Genomic DNA, 23,072 nt, shown 5'->3' with positions numbered 1-23,072 from the left:
TATCAAGGTCAGTCAGGCTTGTCTGCCTTCAAGATGGTGAGCTTTCATGATCCTGAGAGGAAGGTGCAAGGCAGAAGACCAAGATTGCATCTTTGAACTTCAGAAGAGTAGAGTCCCATGGGATAAAGCTCTGGAGAGAAGAGGGGCCCAAGATAGCTGGTGAACATTCAAGGATCAGCTCCTCCAGACATAAGTGCAGTGAATCCCAATGAACAGGAAGTCAGGCGAAAATGTCAGGAGGCTTGCATGGGTAAGCAAGGGAACTCAAATACAAAAGATAGGCATACAGAATGTGGAAGATGAGATAGGTAACCTGAGAGGAGTACAGAGATACTGTCCAAGCTTGCAGGGATGCAATCAGAAAAGCCAAAGTCCAGCTGGAACTGAATCTGGTGAGGAACGTCAAAAGCAAAATGGTCTTGTATAAGTACATAAATGGCTAGAGGAAGACAATTGAAAGTGGGCCCCCTGCTGAACAGGACATTGGCCATGGTGACACGGGACACAGAAAAGGCTGAAGTATTGAATGCTTTCTTGGGCTGACTCTTTTCTGGTATCACTGATCTTTAGGAATTCCAGGCCTTAGAGATGAGGGGAAAGTCTGAAGCAAGGAATATCTACCTTTGGTGGAAGAAGAACAGGTCAGGGAATACTTAAGCGAACTGAACATACATAAATCTATGGCTCCTGATGGGATGTGCCCACAAGTGCTGAGGGCAGTAGCCTGTGTCACTGTGAGGCCACCTTGGTAGTCTTTGAATGATCTTGGTGACTAGGAGAGGTGCTAGAGACTACATGCAAGCCAGTGTTGCTCTGATCTTCAAAAAGGAAGACCCAGAGAACCATAGGCTTCCTGGGTAGGTGATGGAGCAGTGTGTCCTGGTAACCATTACATACATTGGTACATAAACAACAAGATCATAATCAGGAATGGTCAGCACAGATTTCCCTAAGGGGTATCATGCTTGACCAGCTTGATAAACATCTATGCTGAACTGTATGGCTTGGTAGACAAGGAGAGGGTAGTAGGTATTGTTTACAAGTGACTTCCTTCAGTAAGGCTTTTGCTGGTTTCTCCCATGAGATCTTTACAGATAAGCTTATGAAGTATGGTCTGGATGAGCATCCTTTGAGATACTCAGAACCAGCCAGGTTTAGTGCTGGGCAATGGGCTGTAGATGCCCTTGCCTTGAGCAAGGGAATTGTCCAGGATGACCTCCAGAAGTCCCTTCTAAACCTGAATATTCTGGGATTTTTGTGAACGAAGCTACCACAGATTCAGTGTGAAGCAGGGGGCAGTTACTGTCCATAGCCTGTGTTGCCTTGCTCCTCTGGCTGTTCTCCAGGAAAGAGTAGAGAAAGTAGTGTATATAGTTCTCATGAAGAGATGACAAAAAACAGCACTGTGGTGCTTTTCACACTTTCAGAGCAGCTACGTGTCCAAAACTCCAAAACTGAATGTATCTGTACCCCTGTCTTGAAAATTTCAGGAGATGATTTTACATTTTCAAGTCTCGTATTCTTTAATTTTTACCTTTATCAAATCTGTTGTCTTAATACTGTTTTGTAACTATGAAAGGTTAGCCACACTTCTTGAAGGAACAATCAGAATTTTTTCTTCACCCACCTCCTTACCCCCAAAAAGAATGTTTCAAGAGAACAGAGAAATACTTGAGAAAGTTTATTAATATTACTAGAGCTAAAAAATGCAGACTTTAAATATAGTTGAACTTACACAGTATATTTATATGAATAGAATAACTGGTAATTGAATGAATCACACTAACAGGAAAAGTTTCCTCCTGTTAAATATAGGAGGAAAAATTATATATTGTTTACTCAGCTGCACTGAGTGAACATTTATTTCATATGGATTTGTGTCATCAATGAGTGTATCAATGTTCACGTGTTGCTTGGGTAAAGAAAGCCTTTACACATGTAGAGTATGTACATAAATATGCTCATTGTGTTTGAGGTAAAACCCCCCCTGAAACAGTCCCTAGTTTGATGGACCATGAAACAACATCAGTCTGAAAAGTGAAAGGAGATGAAGAAATCATTTGCTCATCCACAGGGTTATTGCCTTGTAGGGCAAGTCAGAATGTCTTAAATGTGTTATACACTGCACCATAAAGGTAGCCTGAAGGGCATTGTAGGTGATGATTTTACTGCATTTCATCTTAGTGAAGATGTTGAAATTTATTTTGTCCTATGTTTTAGTTAGGGAAATGTGATTTTGCAAATGAATATGTGCTGCTCACTCTGGAAGGAAAAAAAATCCTTCTAATTAAATAAATTGCTGTAAGCTTTGCTTTTTGCAGCACAAAAGCTTATCATATTCACTGGAAAAGAGGTTTGCTCATACTGTTAATGTAAGCAGTAACTGTCTCTTTTAAAGGTCTGTTTCTGAAATCATAGAAAGCATAAAAATCATACAAAGGCAGCAGGTATAAGGACAAAATTAAACATGGGAGAACAGTATTTATGTTTTGGAAAAAGTATGAAAACTCTGCAAGAGTTTGTTTGGGAAGACAGTGGTTCTTAGTATGTTGCCATTCAGCAGTTTTAAAAAAAGAAAGGAATTCAGCCTTGAAATTATTTTTTTTTTTTTTCAGCAAAAAAAATAGAGAGGCAAGTGCTTACACTTGACACAAAAGGAAATAATTAAACTTCGAAAATATCTCTAGTTTAAGGGGACCAAAAAGTGTCACTTTGTTTTGTTAATTTGCATGCTGTGAAGTGCATGTTGCTATCTGGGTCTCTCAAGTTTCAGGTACTGGTATTCTAGTGTACTGTGAACCAAATGCTAATCTAAATGCATTAAACACAAAATAGCCTTGTGCTCTTACTCTTTTACCCATGCGGTTTTTTTCTCTTTAAAGGTCAGTCCTATGAGATCCGGATGCTAGATAATCGGAAAGCTGGAGACATACCAGAGATCAATGGAAAACTGGTGAAGGTGAGTTTAAGTTCACTAGATAGTGTTACTAACGAGCAAGAAACTGTATATTTTATTGATTTTTTTTTTTTTTTCCTTCTGCTGTCACTAGGTATTGGTCAGAATATGTAGACCAGTGATGGTTTACAAATAAAAATGTATGGATATAAATACCCAATACACACTTGTGTGCCCAGAAGACCTAAGTATTTATGCAAAGCTTAAGATACTTGTCTGTAGATTTTGTATCCAGTGTCTGTAGATATTTGTATCCAATGTCTGTAGATTTTGTATCCAGTATCTTCTGATCCATCACACTGTCCATTTCAAGTGATTAGGAGAGGTGAGAGGAAGGTAGAGAATCATTTAGATAGAAGTGGAGGTATTGTAAGTGTGTTTCTCAAGAAGTGTTATAGAAAACACATGAAGCCAGCCTGTGGGTTGTGCAGCAGTGGGATATTAGAGATACATCCATAGGAAAATGGATCTCTAATTTTGTTGCTTGTTGAGCAGTTTATTCCACAGCTGAGCCCCTTTCTTCAGTTCCAGATTTGACTCCTTGTACTTCAATGTTAGTACAAAGTACTGTGGATCTGAGGTATTATATGAAGCATGAAAATGAGGCAAACTGGAAAATTACCCAATTTGGAGTACAGATGATTAGAAGAACTGATCGAGGGGTTTGGATCTTTCTTCTAAGCACCTGATGATTATTGATTCTATTGAATTCTCAAAAAAAATCTTATTCAGGTATTAGGAAAGGAGGGAAAAACTTCAATTAAAGTCACTTTGAAAGTGGTGCTGATAAATGCACCAGAGCAGTGTGCCTGTGGGAGGCTGAATCTTTACCTGCCAGCTTCGGGGTGTGTAATTTGTGAACTTTGGCTTGCTTGTATAGTCCTAGGCTTTGTTCTTATTTGTCTGTGGAATGCTTGTTCAGAGATCATTTCAGAAGGAGTTAAGCACGAGCATAAATGTGGGATTTGAGAGTTCTGTAATTAAACTTTTTACAATCTGGCATGGTGATCTGCTGTAATAAGCATGTGGACTTTTTGCTCCCTTAGGTGCTATTTTCTTGTAGGCTTGAGGTGTCTCTCTTCCATAATTTTCTAGGTTTGTATGTGGGTGATGAGTCATTTGGAAGGTACAACACAGAAAAGCAGGGTAAAAGTTTAAAAAAGTCAATTTTACCATAGTAAGGAATTACCATGTAATGCTGCATCAATGAATTTTCCGTTTGGGACAATTAAATATTGGAATCCCAGTATTTTACCAAAGAAATCATTTAATGGAGGTGAAGGTGGCTGCAGATATTGCCAAGTCCCAAACATGCCATTTTACAGTGCAGAAGGAATGGTGCATTTGTGTGTTTGTGTTTGTTCATGTATGTGCACTCATGCACACACATTTGCTTTCTATTATCTTTGAAATAAACCCAAGGAAGTGAAATCCATCTTGAAGAGGCACTCCATTTAAAAGTTCTTGGGTTTTGTGGACACTTTTAGTTGTTGTTAATTCAAGGAGGACTATAGAATAAGGTAAAAAAAGTATGCAAATCTGTCTACATTGTATTTGTTGGGTAACAATCAATGTGTACAGTTTTTTTTCCAGCCTCTGGAAAACAGTGTTTTTGTTGTAACAAATTGCTTTTTATATGCATTCATTTAGCAGTGCCAAAACTGCCCACAAAAATAAGTGTTGATAGGTAATGGCTTCTAGCTGAATGAAGTTAATCATGTTGTAGTTTTTCTGGATGAATATTTCATGTAGAGTAGTTGAGAAAGTTTGGAACTTTTTAATTCTGTTAAGTAAAATCATAGATTTTTTTGTAAATATCTTATAAATACTAGGAAAGGAATTTCCTATTTTATTTCTTAAAATGTCCTACAAAAGTTCACAGAATTCCCAGTGAAGGAATGGTCAAGTAACAGTCACCACTTTTCATAAGAAATGAAATCTTTGGCGTTTGCTTTCTGAAATAATTTGGTGTTGCCTACATAGTGTTGATACTGTGCTGCCACTGTTGCTCAGTTCACTCTATGTAATTGACAGTGACCTTTAGAGTATCCAATCAGATGTAATTCTCCTTTGCATTTTTACCACATTTTCAGATATCTCCTGCTGCTCAGTTCTATTTCTGTGTTCTGGAATATTTTGGGATACTGATGCTTGCCAAATTTTTGCTGTAAATATGTATTTATTGGCACTGTGACTATTTTGGGGTGTTTTATTACTTTATCTTTAGGCTGTTTCTAAACGTGTAGTGAATCTGTGGCTCATCACAGGCTTGTTTTCTTCTTTGTTAGAGCATTATAAGAGTCGTGTTCCATGACAGAAGGTTGCAGTACACAGAGCACCAGCAGCTAGAGGGCTGGAAGTGGAACCGACCTGGGGACAGACTGCTCGACTTAGGTATAATTGTTTCTGGTTGTTGCCACTGTATGGAATGCAGTTTCCAAATTTAAATTGATCATGTTCACATTTATGCTGAGGTTCATGAAAAAGGACAGACCAGATTTCTGGATGCTGCTTTGTCTTGCTGTGTGTTTTGAATATAAATGTTCTTACCACTTCCACATTCTTTGCAAACTTTTAAGTGCTATAAAACTAAGATAGCAACTCTGCATTTAACTTAATTTAATAGTCTTTCTAATTTTGATTGCGAAGTGTTGCATTGATTAGGAGAACACAGACAGAAGTAACTTTCTCTACTAGATTGTGAAAATGCTGCCAACATGGTTTCTGTACTTTGCATAACTTGGTCATTTTTGGTGCATGACCTCAGGGGTGGCAGCAGGGGAGGAGGATGAAACACCCAAAACCTTGAGCACTTTGTATGTTGAATCTACTAAGATTCTTTGTATCAGTCCTAAGAAGCTGGTCAAGTCGCCAAAGCCAGCATTTTCCACCTTACCTTGTGTACGTTGATGGTAACCTTATATTACAATTTATTTATAGTGTTTACTTGCTGTATGATTGTTCTGAAATATATGCTACTTATTTCAATAGATATTCCAATGTCTGTCGGAGTCATTGATATCAAGACAAATCCAAGCCAGCTCAACGCAGTTGAATTTTTATGGGATCCAACAAAATGTACATCTGCTTTTATTCAGGTTTGAAACTTTATTTGACTGGATGTCTGTGTTTGGTGCCTTTCAGGACACAAACAGCAGTATACTTGAACTACAAAGCTTCTTGGTTTACTATTTGTGGGATGGCCATTAAATACCATCTTGGTGAAAAAACACCAGTTTGTAGGTCTAATAGAGCTCCTAGTAAGGTTTTTCTATTTAATTTGGGTTTATAGAAAAATTTAAACGAAATTTTTCAAAAAGCTCTTTGAAGAAAACTGTCAGAGTTAAAATATTTAGTTGTATGAAATTTAAGAATTAAATTACATTCCTCTCAATAACTCTTACTACTGCTTTCAGCAGAAGCTCGGCTTAAGGATTCAAAATTAAAAGTATTTTCCTACAAGAAAAGGGTTTTAAATCAGACACTCAAAAGATGTTTCTTACAGTGCCGGTAGGCTTTCTTGTAGGAATTCTGTTATTTGTGTATTTGATATTCAGGACAACTCAGCATGCTTTCTTTGGAAATTATTTAGATGGAATGTTCATATTCACATTGCTTACTTTTGTTTCAGATCTGATTTCTTTATAAACAAGTATAGCTGTAAAGTTTCAGGTTGCAACGTTTCTTACTCTGGCTGTCAAAATAGGTTAAATGCTGTATTATCAGTAAATTAGCTTTGATCTAGTACAATAAAAGATACTTTTTTTAGTAAGAGTTACATAATTGCTAAAATGTAGTCTTCTTGAAGAACTGTGAGATAAATTATGGAACAGTTTTGTTTATGCATTTCCTTAGAAGAAATAATAACAGACTGAAAATGGAACTGATATTATGCCAGTAGAGTTCAGTTGTTCTAAAGGCTTGCTTAAAATTCCATAAGGAAGCAAAAGAAAACTGGGAACACTGTCCAGTGAAATTGTTCATAATTTCTCCTATTGCACTGATTTTCTTCTTAGATACCCTTAAGGGGTCTTCATAGCTTATAAACACAATGTTAATTCTGATGTAGCAGCTGAATTGATTTCACACTGATTAAAAGATCTGTGGATTTCTAAAGGAGTTGAGCATATAGGAGTTGAAAATACTCTGAGATGAGGGTGCATGAGATGAAAAATTCTTCCAGTCAGTGATCTTTTATAGCTTTGCCATATTTTTTTACAATAAACTGTTCATGTGATCTAGGTAACATAATTAAGTTCAAGCCTGAAATGCTTCTGAGGGTCCTTTTTGTTTGGTCATTGTTTATTTTCAGGTACATTGTATCAGCACTGAATTTACCCCTCGTAAACATGGAGGAGAAAAAGGAGTTCCTTTTAGGATTCAGGTTGACACCTTTAAACAGACTGAAAATGGAGAATATACAGATCATCTGCATTCAGCCAGTTGTCAAATCAAAGTTTTTAAGGTAACATTAGAAAACAGATACTGCAGTCTCTATTTTTTATAAAGATATGGGAAATCGTTATATTGCTGCTTGTAACGGTTAATGTCTGAGATCAGATTTCAGTTGTAGAACCATTTTCCACTTGTGTTCATGTTCACATAACTGTTCATTTTTAGCCCAAAGGAGCAGACAGAAAACAGAAAACAGACAGAGAAAAGATGGAAAAGCGAACTGCACATGAAAAAGAGAAGTATCAGCCTTCATATGACACCACAGTTCTTACAGAGGTAACAAAATAAAATTGCATCTGCTGACTGAGGAGAATATACATAGATGCAGCACATTACTTAGCTGCAATCCTGGAAGGGTTGGAGAAGAATTAGTTCTGCATAGAGATAAACTTTTTATTTGAAAAACTTGTCCAGCAAGCAGCAACATTCAGTTTTAAGATTTTGTTTAATAAACTTGGATTTAGATACTCAGTAAATGCTGTATTAAAACACACTTTAGATTGAACACTGTTTGACTGACTGTAGTGAACCCTTTAGCAAGACTTTTGATAAAGATTTCAAAATCTTACATCTGAAAAGCAAAAAAAAAAGTGAAAAAATGAGGGGGGACTCCTAAAGTGTATTTACCAAATTTGAGCTTCAAAGTCTATCAGATATTACTGAATTTAAGGCTAGAGCCTCATTAGGTTTTTTATTTAAACATCAGTGAGTTCTGTGCAGTTTTCTAAATATTTCAGAAGTTTTTAAAAGGCTTTTAGATCTTTCCTCACTGTTTAATGAAAAAAAATTGATCCACATCTTTGGTGTTTGTCCAGATGAGGCTTGAGCCTATAATTGAAGATGCAGTTGAACATGAGCAGAAAAAGTCCAGCAAGCGGACTTTGCCAGCAGACTACGGTGATTCTCTGGCAAAGCGAGGCAGTGTAAGGGACTTCTGCTTACCTTTTGATTATGCAAGATACCTTGTGCAGTGTTAGATATAGGAGAAACTTCCACTATATAAAGTAAAAATACTTTTATTGCTGTGTCTTAATTTTATTCACTTCCACGTATCCCAATTGCTCCATGTTTGTTTTCAGCAAAGGAATCCTTCCTAAATCTAACACTTGAACTGTTGCAGAGGGACTGTGTAATTTGAGTCAAGAACTTTCAGTTTATATGACTTTAAATGAAGTAGCATTTTGCTTTGCTATACATGTGTCATCAGTGGAAGTAAGAATAGTGAAATTTAGTGGTTTGTTCCTATTTGTACTTATATTCAGTAGAAGTTTTCATGTACATCAGTATTTTTTTCAAAGCTATGTCATGTTGCAGGTGGTTGTTAGTGATTTTTCCTTTAGCCATCTATCTATTGTGCTCCAAGCAGGTTTAATGCAGTTCAGAAGTCAGCTCATCTTCATGATCTGTATTATGTTAACCCTATCTGTGCACCTCAGAGGGAACCTGACATATATCCTGTGCCTGCCCTCCCTATGTCCTGTGCAGTCATCTTGCCAAGGGTTCACATTTTGGATTTCTTAAATGCTGTTCCTTAAAGAGGAACAATTCCGCATCTTTTATTTGGCAAGTTTAAATGTCAATTAATAATGTGACTGTGGAAGGCCATTATTTGACTCTTCTTTGAACAGGGCATACTGTGCTGAACTGCTTTCCTAGCAGTGCTTAAGCAATGACTGACTCCAGTCCCTCAGGCATAATTTGGTTCATATTTATGATCTGTGAAAGTGATGTATCAGGTTTTATATTTAGGTTATAAAATACTTCAGTGTATACCTCTTGTTGTTTATAACCCATGGTGGGAAGGAACAAGCAGTATTAGTCATATGGCTTCTTTGTTTTGTGCACTCAAAACTACTGTATGGACTGAGCTGTCTGAATTTATCTTCTGTTTTTGGCTGTTGGTTTTTTGGTTTTTGTTCTTTCTTTTGAGGTGCACCTTTATGATTCTTTGGCAGTGCATTATTTTAGTTGTTCCAGCTGGCCCTGGGGGAAAGGCAGGAGAAAACAGACTTTTATCACTTTTGCTTATAAAGCATCTTTTGAAGCTTGTCCTTGGAGGGATTTCTGTGTTTTTCTCTTCTCCTGCTGTTAGAAGTATCTCATTGAATAATTGTTGCTTATAGGAAGAATAATAGAGAAAGGTATTTTTAAGCAGACAAGATAAATCCATTGTCCACAGTAAGACGAACTGTAGCTAAATCATACCTTGAAGTTGTATAACCTTTCCTTAACAATCCCTTGGAATACTAAGCTTCTATGAATTACCTTAATTGTAGTGAAGAATACCTTAGATAGGACAGTTCTGGACTTCTGATGTCTTTCCCAAAGCACACAAAGGATAATGACCCACAGCCTATTTTGAATAGCAGCTATGTACAGCTTTCCAGTTCTCTTAATCGTGCAGCTCACTATTCCTGTTTCTCATTTGCCTGTAATACAATGCTGTCTTGAGATAATTTCACTGTTCAAAATGGTTCGTTGAGGCCATTTTGAATTTTATCCACACCGGATAAAATCTTTTCAGCCTTGCTAACTTGGTATTGTTTGCAGATTTCAACATATGGTATTTCCATCATTACAATGATTTTCATCATTAGCAAAATAATTAGAAATCACAAAGCCCATAAAAATACCAAGAAACACTATTTTTTTCTGTGTTCGTAGCAAAGCCTTGGTTATAGCTATGCACTCAGTATCGGTTTTAGCTATAGAAGTTGAATGTAAAACTTGGTTTGCTTGATGCAGAAAAACAGTGTCTGATACACATTTTGAAGGCAAATTCATGGACCTTTTTCACTTGTCACCAGACAGGGTTATTTTTGTTGGCCCTGTAAATATAGACAGGGATGATAAATATTTCTACTTAAAGCAATTCTGTCCTTGCAAATCTGTCTTCCCAAATGTGGCCATCAGAAGCTTTGGCTGTTTCCAGACTTCCCTCACACATGCAGATCAAGTGTTCCATATGTGTGGTACTGTTTTCACAAAGGTGCTAAGACACAAAAAGTGAAGACCTGTTTCCCTACCTTTGAGATGGACAGTCTTTCACATGTTGTGTGTTTCTATAGGATGGATCTTTTTACTTCACATGTCCAGAGGAACTGTAGCTCTTTTAAAAAATCCAAACCAGAATTGTTTGGAATGTATTTTTACTAGATGCAGTCAAGACTGCTGACTGTTCGTTAGTCAGTGCCACTTACTAGTTGCCCAGAAATAATAATCTGTTACCTTTTCTTGAATTCCAGAAATTAATGTTGATCCAGTCTATAATTCTCTTTGTTTTTAAAGCTGTGAATTCTTACTTCCTGCTACACCTAACCTAACCTTTCATTACTTGCTTCTTGGATCTCATTTTGTATGTTGGGTTTTTTTTATTTTACCCCTCCGAGATTCTGCTGTTCTATTTGTTAGATATTATTTTTTTTTATTTTTTTTCTCCTATGTGATTATTTTCAGCTCAGTCACAACTGGATTTGGACAGAATGGTTTTTTACTATGCTTCCTTCAGAAAACATGGAATCTAGTATGTTTTCTTTCCAATTTAATTCATATGTCTTTCTAACATAATAAAAGGAATTTGGCGAAGCTTCCTTTCTGAATAGCTCTGCTCTGCTCTTCTGTCCTTTCAAAGAACCAGGGGTTTTTCTTTTCCTACCATCACCCATCTTTCCCATATCACTTATTTTCATAAGAATGCCATCTAGATAAGCTTTTCCATTACTTTTCTGAATTCACCTGATGTATCAAAATTCAGTGCATTCACTGCAGTTTCTGCAGTGTTTATCTCAGTATTGTCCAAACTGACAGGACACAGTTAAACAGCTTGTTAGGCTCTTCACGCTATGGAGCATCAACTTTTTCTGTAGATATAAAAGGCTACAAATTTAACCTTGCCTTCTGGACCTCAGAGTGGATGTTTACATACATGTGACCTTCAATCAGGGGCCACCTTATGAAGGAGGCACTTTGTTTTTCTCTCTGTATATAAAGGTTAATTCTTATCTAATGGAAAAGAGAAAAAAACACCACCGGTTTCTTTCCCCTGCTTTGAATTTGTAAAAGCAGGAAAATTTGGGCTGTAGTAGTTGGGCCTTTGCACTTTTTTCTGTCTGCGGTATTTTGGTTGATTTTTATAATAGTGTGTTTCATATGTCACAAGCTAGAATATATAAACTACAAACAGATTAAAGTTGGTCAAATGGTCATTTTTTGCAGATAGAGCTGATTATAGAGCACATTCAAGTTAAAAGATTTCCAGGTGTAGGCCTTGAAATAAATTGGAACATTAAGTTGTAGACATGAAAGATGGAAAAAGCTCCATGCCATGTATAAGAAAATTGATAGTTTATCCTCTAAGAAGGTGCTGTGTGCCCAAGGATATATCAAGTCTAAACTGGAGAACAAATTAGACTTACTGTAATTTGGTTTTGTATTTTGCTTTCATGTTTATTTGGTCTTTGAATATGGTATGGAGTTCTTTGCCAAGGTTCAGCTTTATTCTCTTAATGCATGAATTTGGGCAGATTCCAGTATATTGGAGGTAGAAAGGGACATTACATTAAACCATGACTTAGAATTACTTGATATTTTGCAATTCCTCTGCAGTTAGGAGTGTTTTGAGTTTAAATGCTATATATCCTAAATCTGATAAATCATACTTAGATCTTTTACATTTCTTTTTAACCCAGTAAAACTTAATTCAAGGCCTTTTACAGAAGGCTGGTAAACATCTGAAACCAAAACAGTTTTCTCCTTCTGAATTAATCCACATTTGGAAATAAGACATAGTTTCTGGAGTATAGTAGTATCAGTAATATTGTATCAGTGTGCTAGTAATAGAGGGCATTTAATCTTGACGTCTCAAAAACAGGATCTTGGTAAATGCATCAGTATATATTAATTATTTATTACTGGTAAAGATATCATGCCAATCTTCTTTCTGTTCTGTGATGGCTTTTTACAGAATTGAATGCTTCCTTGTGACAGAGTGACATTTTCTCCTAGGTTTGTGTCTACCGGTCAGGGACTTACGTATTAGTATAATTAGCTTCCTGAATGTTCTTTGGTTTGTCCTCAGTTTTGGCTTAGGAATGTATGAAATATCCTGATTGATCAGTCCACAAGGATGAAGTCCAGTGTTCTGTCCCTGCAAATGATAATGGCAGGTGTGTTTTCAGGGCAACAGTGCCACTTTCTATGATCCTTTCCCCTTGTACCCCTCACCCCCCTCAATCCAGAATCATCATGCAGGATGTTAGAAAACACATCCTTGTTTAGTCTTTGTAGTGTTAATGGATTTGGTGGCCAGGCATTTGCTTGATCCAGTTTGTGAAGTGCAGGACATTTGTGCATGAGAGTGATTCCAAAAGCATAATCAGCTTGGGCTAATTGCTAGAAGACTTTTTTGTTCCTTGAACCTTTCAGAATTAAGTACCTCCATGCTCAAATACCATTTTTCCCTCCCCAACCTGTAAGGCAGAAACAAGGAAAACAGATAATAGATGTGTTGCAGTGGTATTACTTACACTTCCTATTTATTTTTTTCTTTTTAACCAGGCTATTGAGTCTCAGTAGATAGTTAGTGGTGTTTTAGCTGGAATAGGAGATGAGGCAGGAAAACATGTTTATGGTAGAAGAAAGGCTATTTGCTTTGGGTTGAGATTTTATTTTTCTGAATACTTCAAATGTGCTTTTTCCTGGATTTAAACCCAGAGCTTCGTTGTGAAGAACTTCAGCTGGGTTTGAAGGACAGAAACACCAACTGCAGTACCTACCTTGGGATGGGAATGGTTCAAAAGGTGTTCTCTGGCACCAGTGCATTCTTCTCTGCCCCCAAATTTAAATATATGGTGGCTAGACTCTTGTATGGGAATGATAGCCAAGGATGTGAAACTTGCATCTGTGTGTCCACATAAACATCTTGCATTAAAATTTAGGAAGAGAACCTCACAAAATTAAAGAGTTTTATGTGCACTTTCAGGTATTTCAGAAGAACCAAGTTAATGTTTCTATGTCGAGCTTTCCTTCTAAAATGAAAGCTTTGGATCACATATTTAGTGAATGAAGGCTAGTTGTAACTATCTGATGTAATGTCTTCGAGGTTAACATTAAATGAGTTTGAGAAGAGAGACAACAGGTGGGAATATATAGATTTGGAGGAGGAATGTGTGGGGACACTTGTTTGTAGCCCAAAAGGGTGGCTTTGATTATGTAATCATATACTGTGCATGCTGTGGCAAACAAAAATGCTGGTTTGAGTCAAATCTCAGAGAGATAAAGAAAGTTCCTCATTTTTAAGCTATTTGCATGCAAGATAAATTAATTTTAATTCTATGTGCCATGCTGAGGAACTTGCTGTCTTCTGCTGACAAGTGAAGACTGGGATCCAGCACAGAAATGTTGCTAACTTTCTTAGAGAAGGTGGCGGCTTGTGTTGCCCTTATTTACTCTTTCCCTCAGAAAGAGGAAGGATTATTCAACACAAAATTGTTGAAACAAGTTTCCAATGGTATTGAGTCATAGTTGTTGCCCCCCAGCCTGTTCTACAAGGCTGTGATATAAATCTGGAAATTTTTTACAAGGTATTTAGCTGGTACATGATAAGTATATCAAAAATCTTTGTTGTCTTAACAGGCATGGTCTTAGCTTACCTGATCTTGAGCTGCTTGCTTGTTTAAATTATGTCTTTAAACATATCAAAACTTGTTTGGTTTTTGTTTTTCTTTAAAATACTGGGTTTTTAGTTTAGCTGTTGGAAGCACTGAAAGGTAGCCTTGTTTCTAAAAGCTTTATCATGACAATTTTTAATAATACCCAAAAAAAGACTGACAGTACTGGACAGCTGGCTTATCATATACTTGTGATGATTTAAGCTTGTTTAAAAAACTCTAGTTTGCCAAGCAGTTCAGAAAAATCAGTCCATGTAAGTAAGCATAATTTTAGTCCTGCAGTAAGTTATTAGAAAGTTTGAATTCACAAAATTTCCTCTGAAAATTCTGTTTGTATTTGATTGCTCTCAGGGCAGAGACATAAAATTTATCCATAAGGTGCAATCTAGCTTCACAGCTTTACTTACTACTACAGAACACTTTTTGTCGTGTCATTATCCCTGCAGTTTAAATAGCCCTTTCATCCTGTGCAGGATAAAAGACTCTTTTTCCCATCAGGTGTCTGGGGGTTGGTAGTTTTTCATTTAAACTGAATAATCTGTACAGGTCTTTTGTCACTTTCACCAATAATACCTTCATTTTTTTAAAAGAGAAGACAGTATAAATAGAAGGCTTCATAAAAGAACAAGATAAAACAGAGCTGATTTTTACCTGGAATATCTGCATGTAATATGTGGGATAGAGGGAGTCTTCATTTGGGAGTGCAAATCAGAATACTCTGTGGATAAACCCCTGGCTTTAAATGACAGAAGTGTGCATCAGAGTAAAAAAGATATTGTCAAGAGAAACTTAAGTTTTAATTCTTTATCCTCAGTGCTCACCATGGCCTGATACTCCTACAACATTTGTAAACAACAGTCCTACTCCTGCTCCAGCTTTCACTTCTGCTCAGCATAACACCTACAGTGTCCCAGACAGGTAGGTTTCTATTCTGTATCTCCATTAAAGGCAACATTTTTAATCAGGTTTATTCAAAATGTTTTCTGAGTAAATTCAACTGTGTTCTGTTCCTACTGGGGAACTGGGAGATTGTTTTGACCTATATATCCATTTTAGAGTATGGCATTTGTATCACATGGTTCAGTTACAATGTAATTACTTCTGCCTCACCACCTTTCTTTCTTACTATGCATTCTTTAAAACAACTTCTTGTCCTTTGTTATATAGCAAATTCTTTACCTTTTCACTATTGTGATTTTGTCTGTGGAAATTATTTTTAGCTTTTTTCAGTAACAACAGTCTTCATTTCCATCATACAGTTAGTATAATTTGCAAGAAAAAGCCCCAACAAATATTTTCAAAAGCTTTAAACAAAAATTGCACTAGTGAAAAGATTTTGTATTGAGGCATTAATTAATCTACTGTAACTAAACCTGCACTTCATCCAAAAATAATTGACAGTGGTGTAGTCTGATCCATAGACTGTGGAATGCTCTCTCTCTTAAGTTTAACAAGTTGCAATCTTCTAATTGCTTCAACTGTGATGCCTATTGTTTTGAAAATTTCAAGTTAATTTTCAACAATGCTTAAATATGTTGGTTTATAGAATTCTAGTAATACTTGGTTTTGTTTTTTAACCTGTAGCAATTCTTCCTCCCCAAATCATCAAGGAGATGGAACCTCTCAAGGGTCAGGAGATGTGAGTATTTGCTTTCTGATATTGATCGTAAGTGTATTTGTATAGCTGTGTCAGAATATTTGATTTACACTTGATGTTAATAGATCCTAAGAAAGTATTGAACTGAGGGAGATTTTTTTTAATTGCTTGGGTTTTGTTTGGGTTTTTTAGTGTCCAAATTATCATATCCAATCTCATTTCTTACAGCAGCTTCATCCTTCAGCCACAATCCAGGAAACTCAGCAATGGTTGCTCAAGAATAGGTTCTCTGCCTATACAAGGCTTTTTTCAAATTTCTCAGGTATCTATAGTTTACTTTTTTTCTTTCTTTGTGTTACTGAACAGGTTCTGTGTGGGAAAAGAGTTCTCTAAGAGCATTATAGTATACATATTTATGCATATTTACTAATTTTCTGGTTAAAGAGCAGTGCAGTTCCCACTATATGGCCACAAGACATGGCAATAGATGGACTGTGTGGGGCTGTGTTTTGCTGTTTACTTCTTCAGTCTTCCACAGAATTGTGCAAAGGGTGGCATGACACAGTATTCACCAGAAGTAAATTCCTTTTTCTTTGGTGACACTTGCTGGGGACAGTGTTGTGAATGATGCCAGCTCTCTGCCTCTCGGCTTAGCTCCTGCTTTTGTCAGGATTCCCTTTGTACCAGGCTTTTTTTCTGGGAAGGTTTATTCTTCTGCTGCTGGTTAGTTTTTGACCTGTGCTTCTTGTATGAGGGTTGCTGAGCTTTCTCAATAAACTTTAGTCCCAAATTTCTGACAAAGACTCTTGGAAAACTTTTTCTTTTTCATTATTATCTTTATAAAAGTCAAGTACTAGCTGGCTGGCATTTTTTTTTAAGCAAGAGGTGTGGTATATGTGACTTTTATTATATTATCTCAGGTCTGGGTTTTTTTTTTTGCTATAGTATTTAAGGGCTAGGATCAATCCTCTTTGCTGGCTTTTATTTGTGCATTCCTGAATAGTCTGTGTAGTATTTTCATGCATAAAGACTATTTTTTTTCCTGTTTTCCCACTCATCTGTTACAGTGACTGATATTTTGGAGTGTTACTTTCTTTGCTGACACTCATGCTGCTTCTCAGAAGAATCTATCCTCCCATTTTTTGCTTCAGCAGCACCTTCTATACACAAGTGCATTGTTACAACTTAAGTGCACAGAGGAAGAGATGGATGAGTAGTTGAATGTCTGGGGTAATTCACTGTGTGACAAACCATGGAATATTTTCACTCTGTATTTTGCATGTGTTCAGAATACACTACCATGGGTGCCAGCAAAAATCAGTGTTTGTCTCTAGAACGGTCATCTCTCTCCACAGAAGTTGTGTGCCTTGCAGACTCGTACTGTTTCAAAGATGTAAACCCCATAAACTGTAACTCACCACTTTTGGAAAACAGGTTGATTTATGTAGCACTCACTAGAGCCTGGTCTGAATTTTACTTATTCCTGTGTCCAAAATTCCATTTTGGACATGGTGAAGTTTGTTACTCTTAGTTTAAATGAACCTACAATTTATTTTAGAAAAAACTGATGTGCTACAGTAATCTTCATTAAATCCTGATGTGTTTGTCCAGGTGCTGATTTATTAAAGCTGACAAGAGAAGATCTGGTACAAATCTGTGGTCCAGCCGATGGAATTCGGCTGTATAATGCACTGAAATCCAGGTGATGTGCTGACTGTGAGGCCGAGTGGGTTTAGGTGGGGGATTCTAGAACTGGGACATTTGGGCAGTTAGTGTCAGGATGGGCCTTGGTGCCTGTGTCATCTGCCTCAGGACTTGGCAGCAGTATATTTAAAACTCTCCTCCTGTGCACACCTCCAGGACAGGCCCAGGTGAGGTGCAGCTGGGCTGTAAGGCTGCACCAATGCAGTTGGGCCCTGCCAGCTTCTTGGATATGGATGGATTTATTGCCAAGCCACAAAACTGGTCATTTGGGGAGCTAAGAACAAATTGAAGCCTTTGGAGGTTACAGGTATTGTCTGCTAACACAGGGAGCATCCCGTCTGATTCTGTCTGAAATGTGTGTTTGGTACCGTTGGCCCTCCTGGAGGAGTTGCTGTTGTTATTCAGTAGTCTTGTTACAGGAGTCCAACAAGTGGTGTCTGTAGGAGCTCTGAATGGACTGAAATATTATTTAAATTCAGCTGCATGTGAGAGACCACTTATTTAGAGATTAATGTAATTTTTTGGGCTCAGCGATAAAAAACATATCAAGTGCACTGATAACAAACCTACAGTTGTGGCATATCAGCCTCTGTATTTGCAGGGCACGTAGCCTTTTGTGTGATGTGTGATTTCCTTGGCTTGCAGGTCCGTGAGGCCCCGTTTAACAATCTACGTGTGCCAGGAGCCCTTACGGAACATACAACTGGAATGCCAGGACGCGGGCAGCGGAGACAGCAACGGTGCAATATACGGTACGGCAGGACACGGCTGGGGCTTACAGCAGTAAAACAGGATAGGTGGGAAAGGGAAAAAAACAGTGAAGAGGCTGAATTGCTGATCCTGGTGTACAGAGCAACCGTGGGAAGTTGTATCCCAACAGTATTGCTGCTTTAACAGCACAGAGCAAACAGAACCTGAAACCTCTCAAGGGTAAACCATTGAGCATTTTCAGTCCGTTGATAAAACTAACTGTAATTACAGGGTCATGAATGAAGGAGCTCTGGAATCAGCTGTGCATGTTGTTACAGACAAGATATCAACCATATAAATGTAGGTGCATGTAAAAGCCACATGCAAATAAAACAGTTCTTTCCCATTTTCTGTTAGATTCTGCTGTCATTTTCTGTGCAACTGATCTGAAACTGTAGAGCCTGGAAAGGAAGAACAACCAAGTAGTGAATGGGCTCTTGATTTTAGTATTATTTCCCTGACAGTTGTTGATTCAACACAGATGGAAGCGTAACTGTTTATTCGTAAATTCATGTCACTCTTACAATTAAGAGAATGGAACTATTTGAAATTATTCTTTTCTTGCTCTTGGCTTTGAGAGACCTCTCTCCCCAGCTGAAATCTGCACAGGATACTTCAATAGTGCTTGTGGATTTTCCATGCAAGAATTGAGGTGGAGGAGGATCTGTAAATAAAATACGGCTGCTGTTAAATACATGTTTCCACTCAGGATATCTTCAGCCAGAAGAACGTGCAACCTTGGAGCTGCCAAGAGTTTCTTGCACTGTTAAATAAAGATACAGAACTGTAAATACAGCTTCAAACTGAACAGCTGCTTTGTCTTACTGTTCTGTTTGCTGTGCTGCATTCAGCTCTGAGATGATCTGTAGAAAGTTTATTCAGTTGTAAAAGGCTTTATTTACCAAAATCCCAAAATCTACATCTGTATTTAAAGCAATACCATAGGCACATAAGTGGGATGTAGGTATTACCTGATTCTTTTGAGACTGCCCAAAATTGCTTTCAAAACCACCTTTAGGTGACTCTCTAAAGATCCACTTTTAAGTCTGTTTGACATGACTGTGCCTTTTTGTGCAGGATACAGGAAAAAACGTGGAAGTTGCCTTTAGTCTCAGAGCAAATAGAAGCCTCCCCCCATCAGAGTTGTGTTTATGACTTTTCCCTGAAAGAAAAGTTAGGGCAGTTCATGCTTTTAGTGAGAGCAGGGAGAGAGTAAACTAAAAGTTTTTGGTTTTAAAATTTTTGAAAGCCTTGAATATCAACAAATTCAGATATTTTTAATATTGTTAGAGTTACTGATTAGTACCATGCTTATGTAAATAATTTCTTTTCTTGTAGTTTATCATGCAATCTACTTAGAGGAGATGGCAGCCTCAGAAGTCACACGCAAGCTTGCTTTGGCATTTAATATTCCTTTGCATCAGATCAACCAAGTTTACAGACAGGGTCCCACAGGCATCCACATTCTTGTTAGTGATCAGGTAATTGAAATTCTATTTTCTTGGCATTTTATTTATGACTGGGACTGGAGGGTTTTCTTATGGTTGCTTATTTATTACTGTTTTTTCTGTTTGATAATGGAACCCTAGTATTTTCTGACATTTAGGCTATTTTTTCCTTTACAATAAAATGAACAGAAGGATTCCTTAAATGTGACTCTTCCTCTGCCTGACTGAACTGAGAAGACAGAGGCACCTGGTTTATACAGTTCTGAGAAGCTGCAGCAATTATTTAGTACATATTTATTTTGAGCACGCCCAAAGGCAGGGAGCATTTAAACACTGTTGAACTCTGCTTGTTCAAGTGTCTCCTCCTCCACAGTGCCAAAAACACAGCCAGCAGTAATAGGCTCCCAGCTGGTTGTCACAAGAGTAAAAAAGCAGTATTTTACTAGTAATGGATTTTAATTTGGTATATGCCTGTCACTTGCTGAACACAACCAAAAATATACAATTGCTTACAAAAGGCTGTGTTTAATATCAGGGTTGTTGAGGGGTGTTTTTGTTTTGTGTTTTGTATTGGTCACACTCAGAAGGTTTTGAAACTTTTTTTTTTGTAGATGGTTCAAAACTTTCAAGATGAGAGTTGTTTCTTATTCACCACAATAAAAGGTATGTTGTCTCTTTTGACAGTCTAAAACTTGTTTATTCCAGCAACAAGCCTTCTTTAAAATTATAAAAGTTTTGCATACGCAGTGGCAGAAGATACTCAGAGTTCTTCCTCTCCTAGCCAGATCTCAATCTCTGTGTAGCATCTCAGGCTCTTCTTCAAGCTTTCAGTTCACAACCAGTGCAGGATTCAGTAACAAACCTTATGTAAAATTTAGTCAAACATCACTGGACAGTGATGCTGCTAATAATTGTTGAGAATGGTGAAGTTTCAAAATAGGCTAAAAAAAAATATTAAAAATCCTGGCAGTAGTAACTCTGAAGTTCAGAAATTTCATCTTAATTGAGTCCTGAGAGTCAGCAGAACTGAGCATAACATTTTGTTCTTTCTCTGCTAGTCAGTAGTCATCTTCAGTAGGCTGTTGTTGAATCCCACTCTTCCTTACGACTCCAATTTATTTCTGATACAAGGTGTCAGCAAATGGCTCTAATCAAGTTGGACAAATCTAATGGACAAGTTTGACTCTGTGCAAACTTTACCTACAGAAACCGTCCCTCTTTGAAGATCGAGTTACAAATCATTAATCATAACCTTTTTGTTTAGCACAAGTTGGAAACTTTAAAGTTTTTGTTGTAGACATGAGTTTATTTTCAAAACCAAGTCCATACTTGGGTGTTTGGGTGAAGTGGCTTGTAGTTCTGTGATTCTGTTCAAGAAAGACTGACATTTCCTTTGTTTTTTTCAGCTGAAAATGGAGAAGGCTTCCATATAATTCTGAAATGACTCACACACTTGCTAGACTGATACTCCAACACAGAATGAAGTCCTGCCTAAAGATTATGAAGATCATCCAAAACCTTAGGATCTAACTTCACTGTATAAGATGTTTCATATTGAAAACACAAAATGACCTTTCTAATGAGCTGTTTGATAGGTGAACTTTCTTATCACTGCCATAGCTAAGTGTCCTCATGAGAGGTATAATGCCATGACAGCTTCTGTACAGGCATGGAAGACAATGTAAGCAAAGGTGCTTGCCCTTCACTGAAATAAGGCAAACTATGGCCAGTAGATACAGTTTATAGAAGTGAAGCAGTGCTGCTTTTCTATTATCTGTATCCAGTTGGAGATGAATGTAGACTTATTTTGGGGCATTTACCTTTCTGTGCCAGTTTGTCTATTACGTGCTTGTACCTTACGCTGATTTTATTTTTTGATGTTAGCAGAGCACATGCTAATCTGTGTGAAGATGAGTAGTTAAGGTGATAGTGATCAGGTTGTCAGGTCTTTGAGAGTAAAGCTGTCAAAACAGCTTCCCGTGTAAATTGTGTATAAGAGTGTATGTAAGAAGTGTAAATGCCAGAACAGGGCTTTTAAGAAGCCCTAGACAGATGCAATATATGCATGCAGCAAACTGCATTATCAATAGTACCTTATTGGAGGGATTAATATAAATCCTATGGGGTACCAAGTAATTGTGTTTTGCTTTAATGAATTTAATGGAAAAGAATTGCCTATGCATCCTTTATGTTTAGTTTCCTAGGTTCTCTGCGGAGCACTGCTGCAGTTTAACTCTTTGCTTGTAAAATTGTGGGTTTAAAAATAATGGCAGTGAGAAGTGGGGTTTTCAGTGGAATTATGCTGATGAGGGAAGATGACCCACTGGCACCACAGGGCTGTCATAGCTTTCAGCAGCATCGAATAAATTGCTTGAGAAACACTAAATGCACACCCTGTAAGTCTCCTTCTCAGCAGATGAACGCCCTGCTGGCGCTCCTATTCTGGACAAATCTCTTCTTACCTTTTCAGTTGTCCTTCCTGCACCCTCCATCCATCCATACTGTACACCTGTTACAGTGCCTCTTCCATATGACCAAATATTTACTTTTCTCTGAAACAGGCAATGTGCTTTCTTGGTATTTTGGATGTGTCTTGTAAAGTCATGGCACAGCATTTCCTAGGCTAACATTAAGTGGCAATTGGTTAGGTACTTAAAGGGGAGTATTTCCAGAGGTACACAGAGGTAGGTGACAGTTTCAGAGCTGTTATTCTGTGCCTTTGGAAATTTCCAACTTGATCTCTGGCTTAAAAGCTTGGGAATAGTTTGCTTTTTATGCTGCGGTGTTCCGTGTAAACCAATACTACAGCATGTAAAAAAGCAACTTTTGACTTGTTCATTTCCCCTTTCATAAGTGGCTCAAATGCTTAGCAGAAAAGCTTCTGAAAGCTGTAGCATTTTGAAAATTTAAATTCATCAAACCTAGAGGGTTTTTTCCTATTTTTGGTTTTTTGGTTTGTTTTTTTTTTTCTGCACTGAAAGGAAAATTTTATGTTCTTAAACATTTCTGCCTATAAGTTGTTCATCTTTGGGTATTGTTTGGTCCTAGTATTTTCCTGAACTGACACTTGTGTCTTTTTAGCTCACACCATATTCAAATCCAAATGTTTTATAAAAGTGGAAAAATCCTTGATTGGAAAGTATCCAAATATCTAATTTTAAAGAATATTGAAAGTTGTACAGTAGTTTGTCCAGCTCACTTGAAATTGGAATTAAATTATGGCACCAGCAAATGGCTTTTGTTTTTTAATAAGATGTACACATTTCAATTTAAGTATAATAAATGTTTTTCAATAATTTTGTAAATGTGCTTTTCTTTTTGTTTACTTTTTTCCAACACCCACATTAGAGACAGTCCATTGTTAAGGTTCAGATTAATTGCAAGACCTGCCCTAGCACGAATAGTAGGTCAAGATGAGGAAGGGAAGTAAACCAGCTCTGCAGCATATCCTGCACACAGTGCATTCACATGGATCTTTAGCAGAAATCTTGCTT

At 37.3% G+C, this 23,072-nt stretch overlaps 1 protein-coding gene across 6 annotated transcripts in view; it reads left to right on the top strand.

Annotated features, from left to right (window-relative positions):
- UBP1 (upstream binding protein 1) overlaps positions 1-22,883 on the top strand; it is a 50,790-nt gene extending 27,907 nt beyond the window's left edge. For 2 of the 6 annotated variants that reach the window (XM_088065060.1, XM_005519075.3), the window contains 14 exons: positions 2,883-2,959; positions 5,245-5,350; positions 5,948-6,054; positions 7,269-7,421; positions 7,577-7,687; positions 8,227-8,334; positions 14,894-14,997; positions 15,664-15,718; positions 15,905-15,998; positions 17,288-17,378; positions 18,026-18,132; positions 19,469-19,611; positions 20,190-20,241; positions 20,985-22,883. In XM_088065060.1, the coding sequence (XP_087921186.1) occupies positions 2,883-2,959; positions 5,245-5,350; positions 5,948-6,054; positions 7,269-7,421; positions 7,577-7,687; positions 8,227-8,334; positions 14,894-14,997; positions 15,664-15,718; positions 15,905-15,998; positions 17,288-17,378; positions 18,026-18,132; positions 19,469-19,611; positions 20,190-20,241; positions 20,985-21,022 (1,346 nt within the window). In that variant the 3' untranslated portion in view covers positions 21,023-22,883. Of the gene's footprint in view, positions 1-2,882; positions 2,960-5,244; positions 5,351-5,947; positions 6,055-7,268; positions 7,422-7,576; positions 7,688-8,226; positions 8,335-14,893; positions 14,998-15,663; positions 15,719-15,904; positions 15,999-17,287; positions 17,379-18,025; positions 18,133-18,361; positions 18,423-19,468; positions 19,612-20,189; positions 20,242-20,984 lie in introns of those variants that run through there. The other 4 variants (XM_088065070.1, XM_005519076.3, XM_088065063.1 and 1 more) reach the window with 3 other exon arrangements.
- Positions 22,884-23,072: the final 189 nt, after the last annotated feature.

This window comes from Pseudopodoces humilis, chromosome 1 (assembly GCF_049639895.1).
Source record: "Pseudopodoces humilis isolate 2021_Gansu_Grassland_sample_001 chromosome 1, ASM4963989v1, whole genome shotgun sequence".
NCBI classification, from domain to species: Eukaryota; Metazoa; Chordata; class Aves; order Passeriformes; family Paridae; genus Pseudopodoces; species Pseudopodoces humilis.
This window is presented reverse-complemented; position numbering and strand designations above follow the sequence as displayed.